Source organism: Grammomys surdaster, unplaced genomic scaffold, assembly GCF_004785775.1.
Source record: "Grammomys surdaster isolate TR1022 unplaced genomic scaffold, NIH_TR_1.0 231, whole genome shotgun sequence".
In the NCBI taxonomy this organism is placed as follows: Eukaryota; Metazoa; Chordata; class Mammalia; order Rodentia; family Muridae; genus Grammomys; species Grammomys surdaster.
In genome coordinates this window covers 2,037,561-2,060,524 of record NW_021604676.1, presented here as the reverse complement: position 1 = coordinate 2,060,524, position 22,964 = coordinate 2,037,561, and the positions used below count along the sequence as shown (strand labels likewise).

Genomic DNA, 22,964 nt, shown 5'->3' with positions numbered 1-22,964 from the left:
CCTGGATTTATAGAACATCTGTAACCCTGGTTGTCACTTTATATTGTATAAGTGTACTCAGAAGAGAATATGTTATGAGGAATGGTCAATTTCTTATAGGATCTTTTTTTATAATAAAATTTACATCTTTAAGTATGTTTAAAACACATTATGATATTTCCATACATAGATAATCACCCTATGGCTTGCATGCAGGTTTGACTAAGAACTTTGATTCTTCCACAGATGTGGATTATATCTGTTTCGAGTGGTGCCTCTGGCAGAGAACATCTTTATAGATTGGAAGGCAACATCAATCAAAGGCTGTTCTACAGGACAGAGTCACTGACCATCTTTGGTGGTGTCTAGACAAGTCCATGGCAGAGAGCCTGAGAATAGCCTAACAGAAAACTTATAGTGATACCTACACATTACTAGCGTCCTTAGCATCACCAGAAACCAAACCAAACATAAAATCCAACCAGAGAAAAGCAGATAAAGGTAATTACAGAGAGGACTTCATAAACAACTGTATTAACACTGCTTCTTTTCATACAAGCAGGATGGGCCTCTTTGACCATTACAGTAAAATACTTGTTATTCCTAAATACACTTTCTGAAAACCTCAAAGTGTTTAAAGCTGAGTAGCACCTCTCTACCAGTTAACTAGCTCAAGTTTCTCAAGGTAATATTTTTATAATGAATAAACTGTATTTGTTCAAAATTATATTTGAGTCACAGAGAAAATTAAACAAGCTCAATTATTTTTAGTTTTCTCTTTATTAGATAAAATGAACTGTGAACTAAAAACTGTATGGATTCTCAATATGCCTTAGAACAGTTACACTACTGCTAGGATTAAATTAGGGGTGCAGGACAAACACCTCAATTCAAAATGTGGATGTGAGGCAATGCACATTAATTTAAAGTGGAATGCAAAGGGTATCATGTTGTGGCAAACATTCTTCTAAAATCATTAGCTAAGATGCAGTGAGGAACAGTCAAATAGATAAATATATCTTGCAATTAGGTTGAGAGAGGGGAAAATGTTTAAAATCTGTAAGAGTCAACTTAAGAAATAGTAAATACACAGAAATAGTCTGTCTAGTATCAGTATGACCAAAATTAAGAGATATACTTAGAAAACACTCATGATTTTTTAAAAGTAGAGTCTTCAGAAATTCCACATATTGGTAATCACTGTGGAACAGAATGACAGAGAACAACTTTGCAACAGACATGGACAACAGCACTTGTTTGAGGTCACAGAGGCTTGGGGCAGGAAGGGGAGCTGGTATGCAGTGATGCAGTGTCAGAAGGGAGAGTGACACAGCCCACAGATGTACTGTGGTGATGGCTGCAAAGCAGAGTCACTGTAGATCAACAGGTATAAGGAGTGAGATATCAAAAGTTATGTTCCACATATTTTACAACATTTTTTCTTTTTTTCCTCTTTAGAAAATAGTTTTTTTTCTCCTCACATAATAGATCCTGATTATGGTTTCCTCCCTCTGTACTCTGGTTTCCTCCCTCTGTACTCTTCCTAGGTCCTCCCTACCTCCCCTCTCTTCCAGATCAATCCCTTTTTGTCTCTCACTAGAAAACAAGGCTTCTAAGAGATTATAATAAAATACAATGAGATAAAAAAAACCCAACAAGCTAACACATTGGAATTGGACAAGTCAAAGTAACAGAAGAAAAAAAGAGAAGGCCCAAGAAACAAAGGCTTATTCAGTCGAACACTCAGGAATTGCATAAAACCACTAAACTGTAAGTCGGTGTGTGTGTGATTCTTTATATGTGTGTGTGTGATTATACTATGTACTACATATATAATAGTAAATATATATCTATGTACTAAACACCTGATGCAGACCCGTGCAGGCTGTGTATATGCTACCTCAGTCTCTGTGAGTTCACATGAGTTTTGGTCATGTTGATTTAGAAGGCCTTGATTTCTTGTTTTCCTCCATCTCCACTGGCTCTTATATTCTTTCTAAATCTTCTTTTGCAGGGTTCCCTGAGCCCTGACAGAGGGGATTTTACAATATAAATGTTTAAAGGCCCATTTAGAAGGAACAGAATTACTAAATCTTCATCCTAGATGCTCTTATTACTACGTTGAATAATCAGAAGAATAGGGCATGGAACACATCTTAATTTCTTACAGAAACACTGAGCTAAAAGTTAGATTATGGGGCTAGAGAGACGGCTCAGCAGTTAAGAGCAGTGACTGCTCTTCCAGAGGTCCTGAGTTCAACTCCCAGCAACCACACGGTGGCTCACAACCATCTGTAATGGGATCTGATGTTCTCTTCTGGTGTGTCTGAAGACGACAACAACAGTGTACATAAAACAAACAAACGAACAAACGAATCGTTTTTTAAAAAGTCAGATGTGCTTCTCTAGTACAGTGTTTTCAAACTTTCTAACGCTGCATCTCCTTAATACAATTCCTCCCTGTGGTGACTCCCAACCATAACATTATTTTTGTTACTACTTCATAACTATAATTTTGTTACCACTATGAGTTACCATTTAATATCTGATATTCAGGATATGCGATATGCAATCCTCATAGGGTCAGAACCCACAGGGTGAGAACCAGTGCTCTAGAGTCACCAGGCGGATTATGTAAGGTAAGTGGCTACTGAGTTAAGAGGCTTCTCCTCCATCTTTCCCAAGCCTTTATATACATATAATGCTTACGTCTGATAAGCATTTCCATATTTTCACATGGAAGCAGGGGCTTTAGGTAACAAGATAACTCATGGGATGAATTAGAGAATAAGGAAACAAAAACTGAAAGAAGAATTTTAATGCCATATGAGTCATCTTTTTATAACAATAAGCTACACATTGAACTTGACATTTATCTCAAGATCAGCATCATATTCTACATATATAAACCACATATAAATATATGTAAAGAATTGATTTCCACAAAACACTTAACACTTACCCATCCACCCACCCACCCACCTACCTACCTATCTATCTGTTGAACCAGGGTCTTGATGTTTAGACCTGGCTGGCCTGGAATTTGCTCTGTAAGCCAGGCTAGCAACTCATAGAGATCTTCAAGATATGTACCACCATGATTGTCTTTGGCTGAACATTTTAAGTTTGGTCACAATAAAACCTAAAGCAGGCCGAGCGGTGGTGGCGCATGCCTTTAATCCCAGCACTTGGGAGGCAGAGGCAGGCGGATTTCTGAGTTCGAGGCCAGCCTGGTCTACAGAGTGAGTTCCAGGACAGCCAGGGCTACACAGAGAAACCCTGTCTTGAAAAAAACAAAAACAAAAACAAAACAAAACAAAAAAACCCTAAAGCAGATTATTCCTATCTGTGAAGAATTACTTTGCTATACAATTAAATGCAATAATATGAAATTCATTTTGATTACTGTCTAATCTTAATCTATTCTGAAAGAAGGCATAATGACAGTGTTATATTTATGACAGGTCCCCAGCAGTGGTGGCCTTTGAGAGGTTGTAGAATCCTTAGGAGGAAAGGCTTAGCTGGAGGGAAGGGAGCAGACCTTGACACTGTAACCCAGCCCCATTTCTGAATTAGTCTTTGCTTACTGCTCCTCTGCAATGGGCTCATACCTCTTGAAGCTCTCAGCCCTCAAAATTATCCTTCCTCCCCCAAGTGCTTCTGTCAGTATTTGGTCACAGTGACAGGAAAGCAGCTAACACAGAGGGTCTAGAGACTGTTTCCTAGAGTAGGAGCTTGTAGGGTAACACCGAAAGGCTGAAAGGGCTTATCACAGCAACTGTGCCAAGTCTAAGGAAGAAACAGTAAAATAAGAACAGTAGAAAAAGAACAGACTGTCGTTAACAACCTTGAGAACTGCAGAATGTGGAACTGACCTTCAAGACTTTTTTGATGCTGTTAATTGTTGATGTCAGCAATGATCTTACTTTCTGATCATCGTTCAGGTAGTCGGCATGTCGCACACACATAAACAAGATATATGCTGGTAAGCCTGGAATCAGATTGACAGCCACACCACGTGGCTTTAGTTCTGAATAAAGAAAAAAGGAAAAACAAAAACAAAATTATGTAGCCCTGAAAGTCTTTATGAGGCATGTTTTGTGAGACGAGAGCACAGTTGTGTAAGAGTTCAGTCATTCAGAGCAAGCTATAAAAAAACAGTATTTTAACAGCTCATTAGGGAAATTATTGACTATGGGCACATAAAGTTATATATCCTGTCCTGACTTTTCCCTTGAAGTCAAGTCTTGTTTATGAACTGTCTTCCTGATGGCTCTGTTCAGGCCTGTCAAACCAAGCCACTCCTAAGTCAAGTTCTCCATTTCCCATGACATCTGTTCTACTAATGGTCCCCTCCCTCTACCTCCAGTTTCTGAGGTCATAAACCTTATCATTTAAAAATTCCTTACTTTTCTTACCTTGTATCTAACTTATCATCCTGTTAGTGCTCCCTGCAAAATTCAGCCAGAATCTAGCTGCTTCTACTTCTACTCCCCAGTTTGGGACATTATCACTTCTTGGGTTGCTAGAATAGCTTCTTAATTGGTCTCACAGATCTACCTCCTGGTTCCAGATAATACTAAATATTATAGCTTCTTGCTTAAGAAAATGCACATTAGATCATGCCAACTTTGTTCTGAGAATTCTCCAAAGAGCTTCTTCACTCACTTATAAGATTTCACACCATCTAGACTGGTCTTCCTCAGGCTCAGCTCACTCTGCCCCAAACAACTCTCCTTGTTGTTTGCTGAACATGCCATGGTTCCCACCCAGGGCCCAGGGCCTTACACCTTTCCTGCCTCTGATGTTCTTTCTTCAGACATAAGCACAGCTTGTTTCTATTCTCTTTGGCCACTGTTCGCAGTACATCCCATTAAGGAGTGTTTCCAGACCTTTCTATAAACTCTACACCTATCTTTACTCTCTATCCTTTTACCTTTTAAACCACCAGCCCCTAAAACCTTTTTGCTAAGTGATGATCATGTTGAAACTGAAGCACTCTGAAGCTATTTATAGTACTAAGCTGAATGCCATGAAGCTGAGGAATGTTAAATTAGGTAGAGTTATCAGTCCCATTGCTATCACCATGGTAGCTGAGAGGAGAGAATGGCAGAGGCTGAAGGTTTTAGCTCACTACTACTTAGGGGCTCACAAACTCGTTCCTTATTTTACTCCCTGAGCATTCTTCTTAGGCTCAGAGTCGAGGCCTCATGCCCCTGAAATGCCTTCTCTACTCCCTTTTCAATTATCTCATCCTTTCCATACTTTGCTGGATTTTTTTCCTTGATTATTTTTTCTTCCATATTATTGAAGTGTTTCCCTAAACAATTAACCATAAATATTTCTAGAGAATGAAAAGAGAAATTAAAAAACCTAAGTTGCTTACAACAGTGGCATTCAACTGTGGTTTTAATTGAGAATCCTCAAGACATTTCCAGAATAGCACTAGACTTGGCCCAAGCTCTTTTCCCTAGAAACTTCAACTTATTTCATTTGGGGTAAGGAACTATCCATACTTTTTAAGAGCTTCCTGAGTGGTCTGAGGATGTGGCTCTGTATCTGTCTACTGTTCATGAGGCCCTTGGTTTGCTCCCTGATCCTGCCAAAACACAACGTACACATACTGGTCTTAGTGGAAGTACACATAGGCCTTAGCACATGGGCAGTAGAGAATGGAGGACCGTGGCTTGCTTACATATCATGTTAGCTTTGTGCATGGGCCATACATAAGATATTGTCTCAAAACCAAACCAAAACAAAATCTTCTGAGTGATCTTAACATGAAACCAGAGCAGATCGGCTTGGCTGCAGGGGAGCCTTACAGAGGATCCTAGACACGTGTTGTCCCACACTGACAGTGATTGCTCAGTAAGGACTCTACCACAGCACTCTGCTGCAGTATGAAATGGTGACTCAGAGACTTCAGAGCTGGGCCTGCCAGTGGCTCCTGTCTATGGCCTTCAATGCTGAGAAAGCCCAAGCTGGACGGTAACTCCCAGGAGCTTATGACAAGCCTGGACAACGTGGCAGGATCACTGTCTCAAAACAAGTGTTAGAACTTATTTTTTAATTTTTTTTTATTTTTTATTTTATTTATTTATTTTATTTATTTTTTGTTTTTTTCGAGACAGTGTTTCTCTGTGTAGCCCTGGCTGTGAACTTAATTTTTTAAAACGTTTGTTTTGTGTGTGCTGTGTGAGTGCCGGTGACAAAGTGTGTCAAAGGACAACGTGCAGGTGTTTGTTTTCTCCTTTCATAATAGGGTCCTGGAACTATACTCAGGTCACTAGGCTTAGCAACAAACACCATTACACACAGCCATCTTGTCGGTCAAGAAAATAATTTAAAAAGAATATTAAATCAGACTTCAAACCCTCTTGATGAGCCTTTCTAGCACTGCCCTGGCTGAAAGGAATCTTATCCATGTAGAGAGTACTTGCCTAGAATCAGGTTCTTAACAAGCTTCTGCTCATCCTCCCTTTTGTACTCCAGCATTCCTTGGAAATCCTTTTCTTTCCGGGGAATGTTGACTGGCCGGATAGGCTCATCGATGATCTGTCCCGGAGATATATTCTCCATCTGCCCCACTTTAGGAGAAACAAAAAAGGAGAGAAATGTTCATCAGGTAGGAAAACTGAGAGGGCTCCATGCTCTTGTAAAATAAGCGGACTCTGTAAGAACTGAAGCTCCTCATCTCTGCCTTTAGCTACGTACCCCCTTTAAGATGATTTTCTCTGCTCAGACTGGGTGAATAGCAAAATTAAAGGGTAATTTTGCTCTGACAGTCACAGACCCTGATAGACAGGTAGTAACATCAAAAAGCTACCCAAAAACTGGCAAGGATTTTTGTTTTGTGTCAGATTTACTTTGTAAGTATGCAAAGCACCACAGAAAAGTCCCCAACATAGACAATTTAATGTATTTGCTACAAATCTTTTCCAATCAAAAGTAGTTAAACACATTTAGACTTTTTCGTGCAGAATGGAAAAAGAAGGCAAGACTAGCAGAGCATGCCTGTAATCCCAGCTTTTAGGAAACAGGTGGATCAAGTGTACAGAGTCATCCTCAAATGTATAACCAGTATGAGGTCAGCCTCAGCTACATGACACCCTGTCACAAAATCATGCAAATGAACAAACAAACTTCCCAAATAGAAAGGAAACATCCTAGAGGGGATAGCAGAAGCATTATTTGGTCTAAGAATCCAATATCTAGTAATTAAAAGCAAAAGGGCATTTACTTAAAATTTATCATTATCTTGAGTTCAAAGCATATCAAGATAGCTGTTAAAATAGTGCTTATTAGCATTTATTGATGTGATAATGTCTAAAATCAGGTTTATAAGGCCTCATAAGGCTAACCCCTTTCTTCTGATTACTTCAGCCATGTGAAGACAGCTGAAGTCTCCTTTGGAGGACTATGTAACAAGACACCATCTGGGAAGCAGAACACAGGCCTTCCCCAGATGTTGAATCTGAAGACATCTTCTTGAACCTCTATAGCTCTGAGAAGTAATTTTCTGTGAGGACCACATTTACAACGCCCAGCCTGAGTAGCACAGACAGACTGAGTCAGCTGTCACTCAGCCCAGCCCTCTAATATGGGCATCCTTCTAGATCTTGCAGTAATCTACTTTCCTTTTCTAGATTCTTGCAAAATCAAAGGAAAAATACTCCTTAACATTTTTGTCCTGAAAAAGAAAAGCAATTCAAGAGTTTCTGAAAATTTGCCCTTTCTCTCCAAAGCACCATATTTAGCCAATTTTTGGACAATTTCTTACAAGTAGAAAAATTCTGGAAAGACTGATCTAGAGCAGAGAAATCAGAAGGCCAAGGTTCTAGATCTACTATCTAACAGGCAGGGTGTTGAATGCCGAGGTTCTAGACTTACTATGTAACAGGCAAGGTGTTGAAGGCTTGGGTTCTAGACCTATTATGTAACAGGCAGGGTGTTGAAAGCCAAGGTTCACTATTGGGTGAGGCAGACACCTAGCTGGTCTGCTCCCGTGAAGACACCATATCCTGAGCCATCCTAGAGGAACCACTGCACTCAGAGCAGCAGGATTTCAGGATCCCAGAGACAGCCTGAGTCCCAGGAGCTCTTCCACCCAGGAGTTCAGGATCACAAGATCACAGAGACAGCTGGACTCTGAGGAGTTGTGACACAAGTAAGATAACAGGACAGACAGGCTCCAGTCAGAGACAGTGAGTGCAGGTAGCAATAGAGATAACCAGATGGTGAAAGGCAAGCGCCAAGAACATAAGCAACAGGAACCAAAGTTACCTGGCATCATCAGAACCCAGTTCTCCCACCATAGCAAGTTCTGGACACTCCATCATACCAGAAAAGCAAAACTCAGATTTAAAATCACTTTTCTTGATGATGATAGACTTTAAGAAGGACATAAATAACTTCCTTAAAGAAATACAGGAGAACACAGGTAAACAGGTAGAAGCTCTTGGAGGGGAAACACAGAAATCCTTTAAATTGCAAGAAAACACAACCAAACAGGTAAAAGCATTAAACAAAACCATCCAGGATCTAAAAATGGAAGTAAAAACAATAAAGAAATCTCAAAGGGAGACTACCCTGGAGATAAATAACCTAGGGAAGAGATCAGGAGTCACAGACACAAGTATCACCAACAGAATACAAGAGATGGAAGAGAGAATCTCATGTGCAGAAGACACCATGGAAAACATTGACACAACTGTCAAAGAAAATGCAAAATGCAAAAAGCTCCTAACCCAAAACATACAGGAAATCCAGGACACAATGAGAAGACCAAACCTAAGGATAATAGGTATAAATGAGAATGAAGATTCCCAACTTAAAGGGCCAGTAAATATCTTCAACAAAATTGTAGAAAAAAACTTTCCTAACCTAAAGAAAGAGATGTCCATGAACATACAAGAAGCCTACAGAACTCCAAATAGACTAGAGCAGAAAAGAAATTCTTCCCATCACATAATAATCAAAACATCAAATGTACAAAACAAAGAAAAAATACTAAAAGCAGTAAGGGAAAAAGGTCAAGTAACATATAAAGGCAGACCTGCAAGAATTACACCAGACTTCTCACCAGAAACTATAAAAGCCAGAAGATCCTGGACTGATATCAAACAGACTGTAAGAGAACACAAATGCCAACCCAGACTACTATACCCAGCAAAACTCTCAATCCCTTTAGATGGAAAAATCAAGATATTCCATGACAAAACCAAGTTTACACAGTATCTTCCCACAAATCCAGCCCTACAAAGGATGATAGATGGAAAACTCTAACACAAGGAGGGAAACTACAACCTAGAAAAAGCAAGAAAGTAATCTTCCAACAAACCCAAAAGAAGATAGCCACACAAACATAATTCCACCCCTAATAACAAAAATAACAGGAAGCAACAATCATTTTTCCTTAATATCTTTCAACATCAAATGGACTCAATTCCCAATAAAAAGATGTAGACTAACAGACTGGATTTGTAAACAGGACTAAGAATTTTGCTGCATACAGGAAACTAACCTCAGTGACAAAGACAGACACTACTTCAGAGTAAAAGGCTGGAAAACAAATTTCCAAGCAAGTGGTTCCAAGAAACAAGCTGGAGTAGCCATTCTAATAGCAAATAAAATTGACTTTCAACCAAAAGTTATCAAAAAAAGATAAGGAAGGACACTTCATACTCGTCAAAACAAAACTCTACCAAGATGAACTCTCAATTCTGAACATCTATGCTCCAAATGCCAGGGCATCCACATTCATAAAAGAAACTTTACTAAACCTCAAAACACACATTGTACCTCACACAATAATAGTGGGGGATTTCAACACCTCATTCTCAGCAGTGGACAGATCATGGAAACAGAAACTAAACAGGGACACAGTGAAATTAACAGAAGTTATGAACCAAATGGATTCAACAGATATCTATAGAACATTTCATCCTAAAACAAAAGAATATACCTTTTTCTCAGGACCTCATAGTACCTTCTCCAAAATAGACAATATAATTGGTCACAAAACAGGCCTCAACAGATACAAAAAGATTGAAATAATCCCTTGCATCCTATCAGATCACCACGGACTAAGGCTGGTGTTCAATAATAACAAAAACAATGGAAAAACCCACATACATGTGGAAACTGAACAACGCTCTACTCAATAACGACTTGGTCATGGAAGAAATAAAGAAATTAAAGACTTGTTAGAAGTTAATGAAAATGAAGGCTTGTCATACCAAAATTTATGGGACTCCATGAAAGCAGTACAGAGGAAAACTCATAGCTCTAAGTGCCTTCAAAAAGAAACTGGAGAGAGCATACACTAGCAACTTGACAGCACACCTGAAAGCTCTAGAACAAAAGGAAGCAAATGCAACCAAGAGGAGTAGATAGACAGCAGGAAATAATCAAACTCAAGGCTGAAATCAACCAAGTAGAAACAAAAACTATACAAAGTATCAATAAAACCAGGAGCTGGTTCTTTGAGAAAATCAACAAGATAGATAAACTCTTAGCCAGACTAACCAGAGGGCACAGAGATAGTATCCAAATTAATAAAACCAGAACTGAAAAAGGGAGACATAACAACAGAAACTGAGGAAATTAAAAAAATCATCAGATCCTACTACAAAAGCCTATACTCAACAAAACTGGAAAATCTGGATGAAATGGACAATTTTCTAGACAGATACCAGGTACCAAAGTTAAATCAGGAGCAGATAAACCATCTAAAAAGTCCCATAACCCCTAAAGAAATAGCAGTAGTCATTAAAAGTCTCCCACCAAAAAAAAAAAACAAAACCTAGTGCAGAATTTTATCAGACCTTCAAGGAAGACCTAATACCAATTCTCTTCAAACTATTCCACAAAATAGAAACAGGAGAAACACTATCAACCAAATAACTCTATTAAAAAATGGGGTGTTGGCCGGTTAGCTTGAGCATGGGTGTGCGTGGGTCCTGTTCCCACGGCTCCTGGGAACAGAAGTGTGGGACTTTGACTGAGTTCACCCTATGTGGTGCTGGGCAGAGGCTATGGGGCTCCACCGGGCTCAGAGAGATCTCAGTCTCAGGTCCCATGGGGCAGGGCTTTTGAGTGGGGGTCTCTGGCAGCAGCTGACCCGTAGGTCAGTGGTCTATGACCTCGGGCTCCCATATGCCCCTGAGAGCCGCAGAAGAACAGAGACGAGGGTGCATACAGGGCTGGCCTGCAGGCGAGAGGAACGAAGGGGAGGGAAGCCCTAACAGCGCCCCACAGGTTGAGACTCTTTGTTATCAGGACTCGCTTGGCTGGGTCAGCTAGCTTGGTTGAATTGGCAACCTCCATGGAGAGAAGTCCTCATCGGGGAGATTAGGTGTCCGCATAATGGCTCATTAGTTAAAGGCCTTTTCCATGGTTCCCCATGGCAGGGTCCCAAAGACACGAGGAACTCCATAGTTCCAAAAGGTTTATTATCATGGCAGGAAGTAGATGAATCTGGCTGCATCCCCACAAAACTCAGGACAGACCTGAGTTAAATAGAGACGGAGGAGGGTCTGGGAAGGAATACTTAATTGGCTATGCCCTCTGGCCTTCAGGTAACTCATTAGTATGTAAATCTCTTGAGGCCCTGAGGCCTGTAGTCATGCCCTCTACCTGTGCTAGATGACATAAACCTCTCTTTGGGAGGGGCTGTAGGGACATTGCCCTACATGACTGAAAGGCGCAATGGAGGTCTTGGCTGCGCGTCAGGAGCCTGGGGTCTGGGAGTGAGGTCGAACACTTGCTGTTGTCCCGTTAGGGACCCGAGGTTTGAGGCCTGTGCTCGACCAAGCTATCCTTTCACGGTCCCACAATGGGGTACAGAGCTAAACAAAGAATTCTCAACTGAGGAATGCTGAATGGCTGAGAAGCACCTAAAGAAATGTTCAACATATTTAGTCATCACAGAAATGCAAATCAAAACAACCCTGAGATTTCATCTCACACCAGTCAGAATGGCTAAGATCAAAAACTCAGGTGATAGCAGATGCTGGCAAGGATGTGGAGAAAGAGGAACACTACTCCATTGTTGATGGGATTGCAAGCTGGTACAACCACTCTGGAAATCAGTCTGGCAGTTCCTCAGAAAACTAGACATAGTATTACCTGAGGACCCAGATATGCCACTCCTAGGCATATACCCAGAAGATATTCCAATATATAATAAGGAAACATTCTCTACTATGTTCATAGCAGCCTTATTTATAATAGCCAGGAGCTGGAAAGAACCTAGATGTCCTTCAACAGAGGAACAGATACAAAAAACGTGGCACATTGATACAATGGAGTATTACTCAGCTATTAAAAACAATTAATTTGAGAAATTCTTAGGCAAATGGATGGAACTAGAAAATGTCATCCTGAGTGAGGTAAGCCAATCACAAAAGAACACACATGGTATGCACTCACTAATAATTGAATATTAGCCCAAAAGCTCGCAATATCCAAGATACAACTCACAGACCACATGAATCTCATGAAGAAGGAAGACCAAAGTGTGAGTGCTTTGGTCCTTTCTTAGGAGTAACAAAATACTCATGGGAGCAAATATGGAGACAAAGTGTGGGACACAAACTGATGGAGGAGCTGTCTGGAGACTGTTCCACCTGATAGACACTGATGTGGATGCCAGGAACTGCATGCTGACAGGATCCTGATATAGCTGTCTCCTTAGATTTCTGCCAGAGCCTGACATATACAGAGGCAGATGCTCATAGCTAACCACTGAACTGATCATGGGGTTCCCAATGGAGGAGTTAGAAGACTGAAGGAGCTGAAAGGGTTTGTGGCCCCATGTGGAGAGCAACAATACAAACCAACCAGAGCTCCCAGGGTCTAAACCACCAGCCTGAGAGCACACTGGGAGGGACCCATGGCTCCAGCTGTATATGTAAGGGAGGATGGCCTTGTAGGACATAGGCGGGAGAGGAGGTCCTTGGTATTGTGAAGGCTGTATGCCCCAGTATGGGCAAATTCGAGGGTGGGGAGGTGGGAGTGGGTGGGTGGGGGCACAGCCTCACAGAAGCAGGAGGAGGGGAGATAGATAGGGGGCTCCTGGGTGGAGGGGGGGAAATGGGGAAAGGGGATAACATCTGAATGTAAATAAAATATCCAATTAAAAAAAAAAAGAAAGAAAGCCGAGGTTCTAGACCTACTGTATGACAGAAATGGTGTTGAAGGCTCAGGTTCTAGACCTATTAAGTAACAGGCAAAGTGTTGAAGGCTTGGGATCTAGACCTATTATGTAACAGGCAGGGTGTTGGGCAAATAACATAGTTTCTGGAGTTTTTTTTTTGTTTTTGTTTTTGGTATCAAAAAAGTTACTGGCTTCTAGGATACTTTCAAGTCTGACTTTTTTTTTTTAAATGAAAATCAAGATATAACACCCACTCCTGTATTAAAATAGAGCACCACGAAGACCAGATTTTGAAATACTATCTACTTAGCTGTATAATTTCTACTAAAAAATTATACATGTTGGCATTTTTTTTTAAAAAGTGTCTTTAATTAAACATAGCCCACAGGAGAGGCAAGAATCTTGCTATTTCAATTTAAGGCGAAAGGGTTTAAATGTTTTTAACACATTAGAAACCATAAATATGAATTAATAAACTTTTATTAGACAATGTTTTGTTGCACAAAGACTGGTATTTTTCTGTAGAACACAGATCTGGAGAGGAAGAGATGAGTGTCAGAAGAGTGTGTCATGTTTATTCACTACTTTGGAAGAGTGTGGACAATGCCTGGGCAGGTGCCCTAGGCACATGAGCCTATTTCATTTTATCATTGAGATGTAAATAATTTAACTCAAAATGTAAATTTTCTTAAGAATAAATATGACTTTTTCTAATTTAATCCATGAGCTGATAGCACAAATATTATTTTTTGTTTGGCTATGAGGACAGTTTAGCTGAAAAGTTTGACTTCTAATTGATAATGGCCCAAAATAGCATCTTGAAATATGTGAAACTTCTCTCTTCAATTACATTTCAAAGGTTGAGAGTAGCTCACTGGTAAAGCATACATTTTAAGAAAACTGATTTCAAATGTGAGATAAAAATGACTTTTATATTGACTCACATTCACCAATGTTGGCAAAGAGCCACTAGTCTATCAACCTCATAGGTTAATATCATTATAGCAGGGTTTTTACAAATGTTCTCCTGTCCTACCATGGCGTCTAGTTCAGTGTAGAAAGTTCTCTGTAAAAATGAACCTGAATTTTTAAGTACTGCCAATAAACATTATAGCTCATATATGTAAACCTGGAGTTTGAAGATTTTTCTTCTTGTATTTGTATGTATGGCATATGTGCATGTTCATGTATGCATGCATGTGGGTACACGTGTATATGTGAAGGCTCAAGGTTACACTGGGCATTTCTTCATTTCTCTCACCTCAGGTGTTGAGAGGTAGGGTCTCTCCCTGCGCACAGAGCTTGTTGTTTCAGCTTGTCTAGCTAACCAGCTTGTTGTGGGGGAGTCACCTGTTTCTGGTTCTCTAAACTTAAGAGTGTAGGCAGCTGTCATGCCTGACAACTTCTTATGCAGGATTTCAGAGTCTAGTCCTCATTGTTTTATAGCAAGTGCTTTACATGCAAAGGCATCTCCCCAACCCCTGGAGTTTCACAAGTTTTAATGTAATATATGAATCATGTAATGTTAAGGGTCTATACAAAATAAATGGCTATAAAGTAATTGTTCTGATATACAAACAAACATTTCAATATTTGCATATTAAATAGAGTAATACTCTCTTTGATGTTAACATCCATGGTACTATATGCTCTAAATATTTTTAAAACTTACTTATTCAGTCAAGAATATTTATAGAAGGCTTATCACAGATCAGAAACTATGCTCATTGTTGTAACTGTGAGAAATAAGAGGTGATTTCCATGCTCAGAAAAACATAGAAATCAGTAATTCAAACAGAAAAACTGCTAACATGTAAGAGTGAAAAACCATAGAAAGAATGAATCAAACACAGAAGGCAGGGTCATGAGGTTGGTGGTGTGATCAGGATGCTTCTGAGGATGTGACATGTGCCTTTTGTCCCAAAGAATGAGCAGGGCTTGACCAGGACTGCCAGTCAGACAGAAGAGCAGTGATGTGATGGGGTGGTGGGGTCTTTCTACCCTTTGTGGTATATAAGCATCATAAGGATGGCAATTAGAGACTATGAGAGACGGCCACGATGAGCATATCATTTGTGGTTAAAATGGTAAGTGCTTGCAGAGACTTAAAGGGAATTTTATCTTTGCAAATTTCCTGAGCAGTGATAAGGTTGTTGGACTTAGCAGTTGCTTTGGTCTCACTCACAGCTAGGTCTCAAGCACCTGTGCCTAACACCTAGGACACATTAAATAAACCTTACTGAAGGAACAGACGAAACAAGGTTAGTATGCTTCCACTGGATTTGTTTTTGCAAGGATCTCATCTTTTTTTTATGTAGAAATGATTAATTTTTAAAAATCATGTTTCTTTATAATTATAATTCATATTTCCCGATTAACTTTTTTGTTTTTATTAGATCATGAGTTCTAGAAGATACTCTACCACATTCCTTTTGTATCTCTAGTGGTAACAATTAGATTGTGTGTAGCATTTATATTGCTATTCTAGACATATCGCCCACATTAACTCATTCAGTTCTCACAGACCATGTTTGAGAGATGCCATCATTATTCCCAGTGATGATGTGGGAAAACTGAGGCATAAAGAGGTTCAGCAGCATGCAAATATTCTGAGCCTAGTAGGTAGGAGAGAGACAGGACTTGAATTAAGAAGCTGGCTCTAGAATCCTTGCTCTTAAGCACATGCTGTACTGTCTAGGGCAGACTCTGGCATATGTTAGGTGTCTGCTGAGTGAATTTTCTCCCTTTATAACTTACTATTATGTTATGATGAAAATTGTCTCCATACATAGAAGAAGAAATTTCCATTCTGCAGAGGTTAAGATTGTCAAAAGTAACTTTGGTTATTTTCTCTAAAAACTCACTTGTAAATCTCCACCAGGTCATTAGCAATGGAAATAAAATTTGACAAATGCTGTTAAAAAATGTTTAAGTACCTTCTAGTTCACCGATTTTTTTGGCAAAGACTTTCAGTTGTTTCTTCAGTTTCCGGACAGTTTTATCCTGCTTTTCAAGTTGTTCCATCAGATCCTAGGATCAAAATGAGAATTACGTCAGAAAGATCAGAACAGCCTCAGCACAGGCACAAACGGTGCACAGACGCAATCACAGCAACAACACTGTTAGTTTCACATAAAAGCTGCAGAAGAGCTCTCTGGTGGAGCCTCCACCTGGCTGAAACTGGCAGACAAAGGAGGTGCAGCTACAGTGAAGGCAAGGCTGAAACACACTGCAGTGAGCTCCTTTACAGCGTGATGGAAGTCTTGCAGAGACTCCTGTGGGGACAACTCAGATGCACTGTCACTTGTGAAGGGGACTGGACAACGATGAGTTTTGATGAGTGCATAACAATTCTGTGGGAGAGCTGAGGATGGCTGCACTTAGGGAAAGACGGGCCTCCATGATAAAGTGCAGCTACGCTTTAGCGGTTCTCAACTCAGCCTTCATGCTTAACAAACATGAAGAAATAGGGAAAATTGAAAGTAAGTTGAGCCAGGTGTTCTGGCATACACCTTTAATTCCCAGCACTCAGAAGGCAGTAGTGGGTGGATCTCTATGAGTTCAAAGTCAGCCAGGGTTACATATCAAGACTGCCTTAAAAAGCCAAGCCAAACAAAAGCAAATCAAACAACAAAAAAGTAAGAAAACAGAATAAAGAACTTTCTGCTACATAGCATAAAGGTACATGACTATAACCCAAGTACCTGGAAGTCTGAAAGAGAGGTGAATTCGCCCATACTGGGGCATCCAGCCTTCAAGGCCAGCCTGGGCTATGTAGTGAAAGCTTGTCTCAGGGTTGGGGGTAGGAGTGCGGGCGGGGATGGGGGTGGGAGTGGAGTTCTGCTGACATAAGACCCAAATGGAAGGTAATATAAAATACTCACAAATCTTATACAATATATATTTAAAAAGATGAATGTTGAGTGCCTAATGCAAAAAGTAAAATAGAGAGAAAAAAACCCTGTATTTTTTAAACAGAAGGTAAGACATTTGTGACTACTGGCTTCATTTAGTGAACAATTCTTTCAAAAGGACAGGCAGTTAAGACACTCAGTAAGGAAGAGGGAGGTGGGCATTACCAGACTAAGGAAGCTTAGAAGGGACCTTAGACGGGACGGACATGAGTCTGTGGAGCTGGCTGGTGGCTGCCACTAAGTTGCAGAGAAGAACAGCATTTGAAAACACTGATTCATTCTCTAGCTTGCTCAGGAGTGGGCTCAGACACCTGACTAGTGATTCTGAGGAAACAGCTGCTCACATTTCCAGTGCTAGGTTATGCTTCCTGGATTTTATTCTATCTTTTGAAATAAATTGCTTCCATCACACTGTAAGCCTTGGGTTAACAACAAACCAAACACAGTGGACACAGGACACCAAAAGAGAAGACACACTGGCTAAAGGTAGCTGTGAAGGTCAGGGGAAAGAGATTTTGTGAATAGTTTTGAAGAGACCTCCTGGGCAGTGACAGGCAACAGTGTGCTCTTCAGTTAGAGAAGGCTAGAAGTAGCAGAAGACAACGGAAAAGCACTGTGTTTTACATACAATTATCCTTTTGTAAAGGGAAATCCGAGAGGATTGATACTTCTTAGGGTCATCTGCATATAAATCCTCAAAATACTGAAAAAACAGGTACAATGGATATTTGTTTCTTGTGTCTTTGAGTAAATGCTACCTCTCAGCAAAATGAACTTAAGACACTTTAAAACACGTGTAATGAATCTCTACTCACAGTTTCCAGTTTATTCCCTGCCGTCACCATGTATAGATGAGTCTCTCTCTGAATGAGCAATGGAGACAGGTGACGGCCAGGGTGTTGTCATTACAGCAGGGAACCAGTGACCAGAGAAGGCTGACATTTCAGTCCCCAGCCCTTTACTCCTCCCTCATGTGTGACTCTCCCAAGCTGCTGCACTGCTCAGCAACCATCAGAGCAGCAAGGGCAAGAAAGGCAATGACATAAAAAGGCAGGAATGCTGCTAGCATTCCAGTCCTGTTTGGAACTGGTGGAACTGGTGGAACTGGTGGAGCTGGCGAGAGGCAGCATTGGGGAGACCTGTGAAGCCCGTGTGCTAGAGGAGAAAAACGCCATTCCTATGTGCACTGCTATGTGTTCAGTGTGTGTGAGCATGTGCATGTGTGTGTATGTGAGACAAAACTTCAGAAGCACTAAGCCCAGATGTATGATTACCTTAATATTCTGCTCAAGTGCATCCTATAAAACTCATAATTAAAACTGAGAAACTCTAAGTACCCCGAGAAGGCATACCCTTCCATACACTTGACTTTGATAATATTCTTTGAATTAGCAGTCAGTGTAATTAACGGCACAAGCAGATGATCTGCAAAGGATAGCCTAAAACCCTAATTGGAGACTTCTATTTACAGTATAAGGCTCGTTCATTTCGGAGTTAGATACAAAATAGTAATAGTACAGACAGGCTATAAGGCCGACACTTGATTAACTTAGTTAACAAACTGAGAATCTGCCACCCAGAAACAAACCCATTTCATACACTGCCTAGCATTTTAAGGCAATCATTCAGAAGCAAAGAATCTGTACACTGATCAGTCAGTATTAATCCACATATTTATCAATCCTTAATCATCAAAAGCATTGTTAGTTATATCACCAGCAAAGAGAAAAGACATAACTTTTGAAGACCATCTTCTGACTCAGAAGATGTCCCCATCAAATAGTGGGGTGCAGTCATTCTGAAAGAGCACGCGCACCATCCTTGCTCTTCCCCACACCCCTACCACAGAGTTCCACACATACATCCGACTGGAAAGAAAACACTTTTTCGACTCTAGGTAAAACATGGGTGAACATATGGTAGTAGAGAATTACCCGTGTTCTCAATTATCACTAATAGAATTAGACCTTCAGAGAAATTCAGACTTTTTTTTACTGTAGATCTTAAAAGGTATTACTTTTTCATCTGTCACTAGAGAACAGATTTTATATAAAAATGCATAATTATAATCTTTTACTGATTTTTATTCAGTAAGTATATCTGTAAAATTTACATAGATTTAAAAATTGCCAATATGTGTTCAAAGTTAAAATGTGAAGAAAGAAATATTGTAGAAAATATTTTACTTTGGTAAAAAAAATGAAATGAATAAGAAAAAAGAAAGTCTTAGAGTCTGTGTCAGCATTCAGAATCTGGTAAGGGGAACAGCAAAATCAACTTCCTCATTACCGTACAGGCTCTGCTTAAAAGAACAGAATGTGCTAAGCTCAATTCTAGTCCCACTGCCCTATTTTAGAAGCTCTATCCAGTGACAACTGCTTGGTTCAACCAAGAATCTTCCCTGGCTTGTCGGCTAGACAGGCTGCGTGGCATCCTCCTTGGATGCCTGGGATCAAAGGAAAACAATCTGTAGCTATGTCTTTCTGACATTCAAAGCCTAGCAGGTAGTCAGGTTACTTTCTTCCAGACATTCCAGGCCAGACCAGACATTCCATGTGAGGAGCTCAACTGCTCAAGAGACTGCTATGAGAAACAACCTGGGTACAATTTTATTATTTTGCTTCATTTCTACCAACACATTCATATTTTCCTTTCTGTCTCTATCAGGGACAGCAGAATGTCTTTCCCAAAAAGGAAAAACCGTGTTTGTCATAAAAGAACATATAGCAGACCTGGGCACTGCCCCTCTTCTTACCAGGTTTTCGTTGGTCAGCCGGGTGATCTCATGCTGCAGGCTGGCCTCAATGCGGGCCTCAGGGGGCAGCTGTAGGTTCTGGGCCAGCAGCTGCTGTTGCCGGTTGTTTTCTTCCTTTAGGCTCTGGATCTCCCCACGGAGGGCCTCAGCCTCATTCTCATGGCTCCTCTTCTGTGACTGTAGCTGGGATTCTAAGAGCCTGTAGAGAGGCCACACAGGTTTGTAGGGTAGATGGTTCACACTAATGGGTGCGAAGCTACATGCTCCTTTGCAAGAATAGGAAAACAGATACTCTATACCATCTGTACATCTCCTTACTCTAATAATGTGATGAAACTCAGATGCCAGAAATGGAAACGAATTTATCTATATTTATATCTTTTTTAATTGAATGAAGTTCTCTTTTAATTGGCAAAGACAGTATCATTGCTAATAAACAAAAATGAAGAGCTGCATTATGAAGTGCAAGATTACATACTCTCAATCTAATAAAATAGACCTTTAAAGATATTGTCAGGTTTCATGCAAAAGTAGAATCTGAATAATGTTTAATGTTGTCCACTTATCTAAGGACAAAAAAGGCTGATGCACTACTTGGAAACCCATAGATTTATCCAAATCCAGTTTAGTAGTTCCGTAATTTGTTAATGTGTGTGTGTCTGTGTGTGTGTCTGTGTGTGAATGTGTATGTACAGAGCTGTCATCTCTCTCCCCACGAAATTACATATCAGTAATGGAATCCTAACAAGATATAAAGTTATAGTCAAGAACTAACTAACATGAAGAAAAAGACATTTAGTCCCAATGTTGTCATTAACTGATGAGTAAAACTGATGCCATTGTGAGCAAATTATGAACAGTGGACTAAAATATGTTAGCTATTATGAAGTTTCAAGATGGAGTCAACCAACAACTATAGTTAATGCCAATGGTTATGGTTAGAACAAAGCAGAATAAGCAGAAGATGATTTAACGCTGTAAAATTTTAAATTTGTAATCACTAAAATAAACATTTTTATGGAATTTTTTAGATACTAGGGATTTTTAAGATTACTAGGGATGATAACTATGTTAAGAAACAGCTAATTCTATACATTTTGGTTTTTTCCTGGAAGTAAACTGCTGAGCTCAGGTGGTTATCCTGATTTCTTTGCTTTGAATCTCATAGTAATCACAGAGAATGTTGAATTAGGCACTTGCTACTACTCTTACACAGCCTGACAATAATGAGAAAGTGGCCACATCTATTGTAGGAACATGCATCTCAGGTTGACATTATTATAAATAAACTACTGTCCAGGTAACAAGGATCAGTGTCCATGCTTCAATAACTTGTGCTTCAGCTGCAAGACTGTCTTCCTCAAGCCCTAGAGAGATTCACAATCTTTAGATAGTCACTGCTGACAGCACTGTGGATTACAGGAAGCAACTATATTCACCTATAATCAACTTTAGCCTTAATAGTATCTGTTAGTAGAGAAAATTTTAATGAAGCTATTTGGCTGTAGATTCTAAGTTTTATTGAGACTAGTTGTCTCAGGAGGACAATAAATGCATAAAACGCATAGTAGTCAAAGTTGTGAGTTCATGTTAGTGAGAAAAGCAAGTTAATAACATTCCATTTTGAGGTGACATATATAACCTGTTGGCTTGTTTTAACCCTTCATAAACCAGCCAGAGCTCTCCATCCTCATTCAACTCCTGGTAATCCATAGTAGATGATCTTCCATGTAAAGAAACACAATGCAAAACACAAAAGGACACAGGATGGAAATGAGATGATGATGGTCAGGAAAAGCACATGATACTTCAGTATTTTACTAAGTGAAGAGGACCATTCTTTGTAATTACAAAGGACTTTGCAACATTACCACAAAATTACTCTGATTAATTAAAAAAAAAAAAAAGGTTGTAGGGGAGAGTAAGCAGTTGCATCATAGACAAACGAAAGGTCTGGAGCTTTCTGGTCTCCTGAAGAGAAATAACCCGAAAAGTGAGACAGACATTTACTTTCTAATGTTTTATGTGGCTAGCCAAATGACCTTACATATCAGGCATTACACTGAGGCTAACCATAACACACGTATGATGTGAACACTCCAGATGCCATATCTTTATGTGGCAATTTTCATAATCTATTTCAAAATGTAATTTTCAGTTTTCTGGATAGAATTTTTGTCAGCATAATAAAATCTGATTCCCCATGTAAACTGCTATACAAATTATTATGCAAATAACATAAGAATATATCCAAAGGTCTCAGCTTTTGACATGGTTTAAAATTTTTGGATAAAATTTAAGATCTGGAGAAACTGCCTTTGTATTAGAGACAGATCTGTAACCTCTTACTAAAATAGTGCAGTTTACAGTCAACATAAAGTTGTTAGAATTTTTCCTACCTAGGATGTTAACAATACATTTTGAGAATTTGCTAAATGTCAGATGCCATTCTTTATCCTTTCACTACCCCATCTGTTCTCCCCATCACCCAGGTCAATTTAATAGCTGCTAAGAAAGTATTGGAGTCTAGCGCCATGGGATTTCAGAGTCCAGGTTCTTAATCTTGATATACTTTTTTGCTATGTTTATATAACATGAATTTGAGAAGATTCTATTTTCAAGCTACCATCTCTTCCTAAAGAGTTATCTATTTTTGAGGTTTTATTTGAATTACTATAGTGTAACGACTTTATATATCTATTATATATACCTCAACTGCCAGGTGGGATTTCTCTCCCTGGATGCCTTCTTGTCTCCCAAAAGTCAGATTGTGTAAATTCACTCACCATTTACCCTGGTCTCATGCTCATGAAAAGGTAGCAGCACATCCAACTGCGTACCCACATCAGATGTGCCAAGCTTCCTATAACTCACTCATACACAACAAGCCACAGGTTTATTGACCTCATCACATATATACCTTTCCAAATGCCCCACCAGCTCAAGTCATTATGATCAGTCACTGGGTTATGGCAAAGACTCTTAACTGGTTTTGCGCTTTCAATCTTACTCCATTACAATTTGTTCTCAAATAGAACAGGAAGGGCCAGCTTTCTAAATCTGTTATTACATCATTCTTCTATGTAAAACACTTAAATTCTTTCTAATACCTTTAGACTAAAATTCAAGTATTCTTAGTCATTTCTCTAAGGAGCCT

At 39.6% G+C, this 22,964-nt stretch overlaps 1 protein-coding gene across 4 annotated transcripts in view; it reads right to left on the bottom strand.

Moving 5' to 3' along the window:
• The window catches only part of Myo5a (myosin VA), a 154,355-nt gene that overhangs the window by 15,697 nt on the left and 115,694 nt on the right, over positions 1-22,964 (bottom strand). For 3 of the 4 annotated variants that reach the window (XM_028773618.1, XM_028773620.1, XM_028773621.1), the window contains 6 exons: positions 21,450-21,530; positions 19,808-20,006; positions 17,681-17,755; positions 16,075-16,168; positions 6,420-6,566; positions 3,855-4,009 (listed from right to left, as the gene is read on the bottom strand). In XM_028773618.1, coding sequence (XP_028629451.1) covers positions 3,855-4,009; positions 6,420-6,566; positions 16,075-16,168; positions 17,681-17,755; positions 19,808-20,006; positions 21,450-21,530 — 751 coding nt within the window. The remainder of the gene's footprint in view (positions 1-3,854; positions 4,010-6,419; positions 6,567-16,074; positions 16,169-17,680; positions 17,756-19,807; positions 20,007-21,449; positions 21,531-22,964) is intronic. The other variant, XM_028773619.1, reaches the window with a different exon arrangement.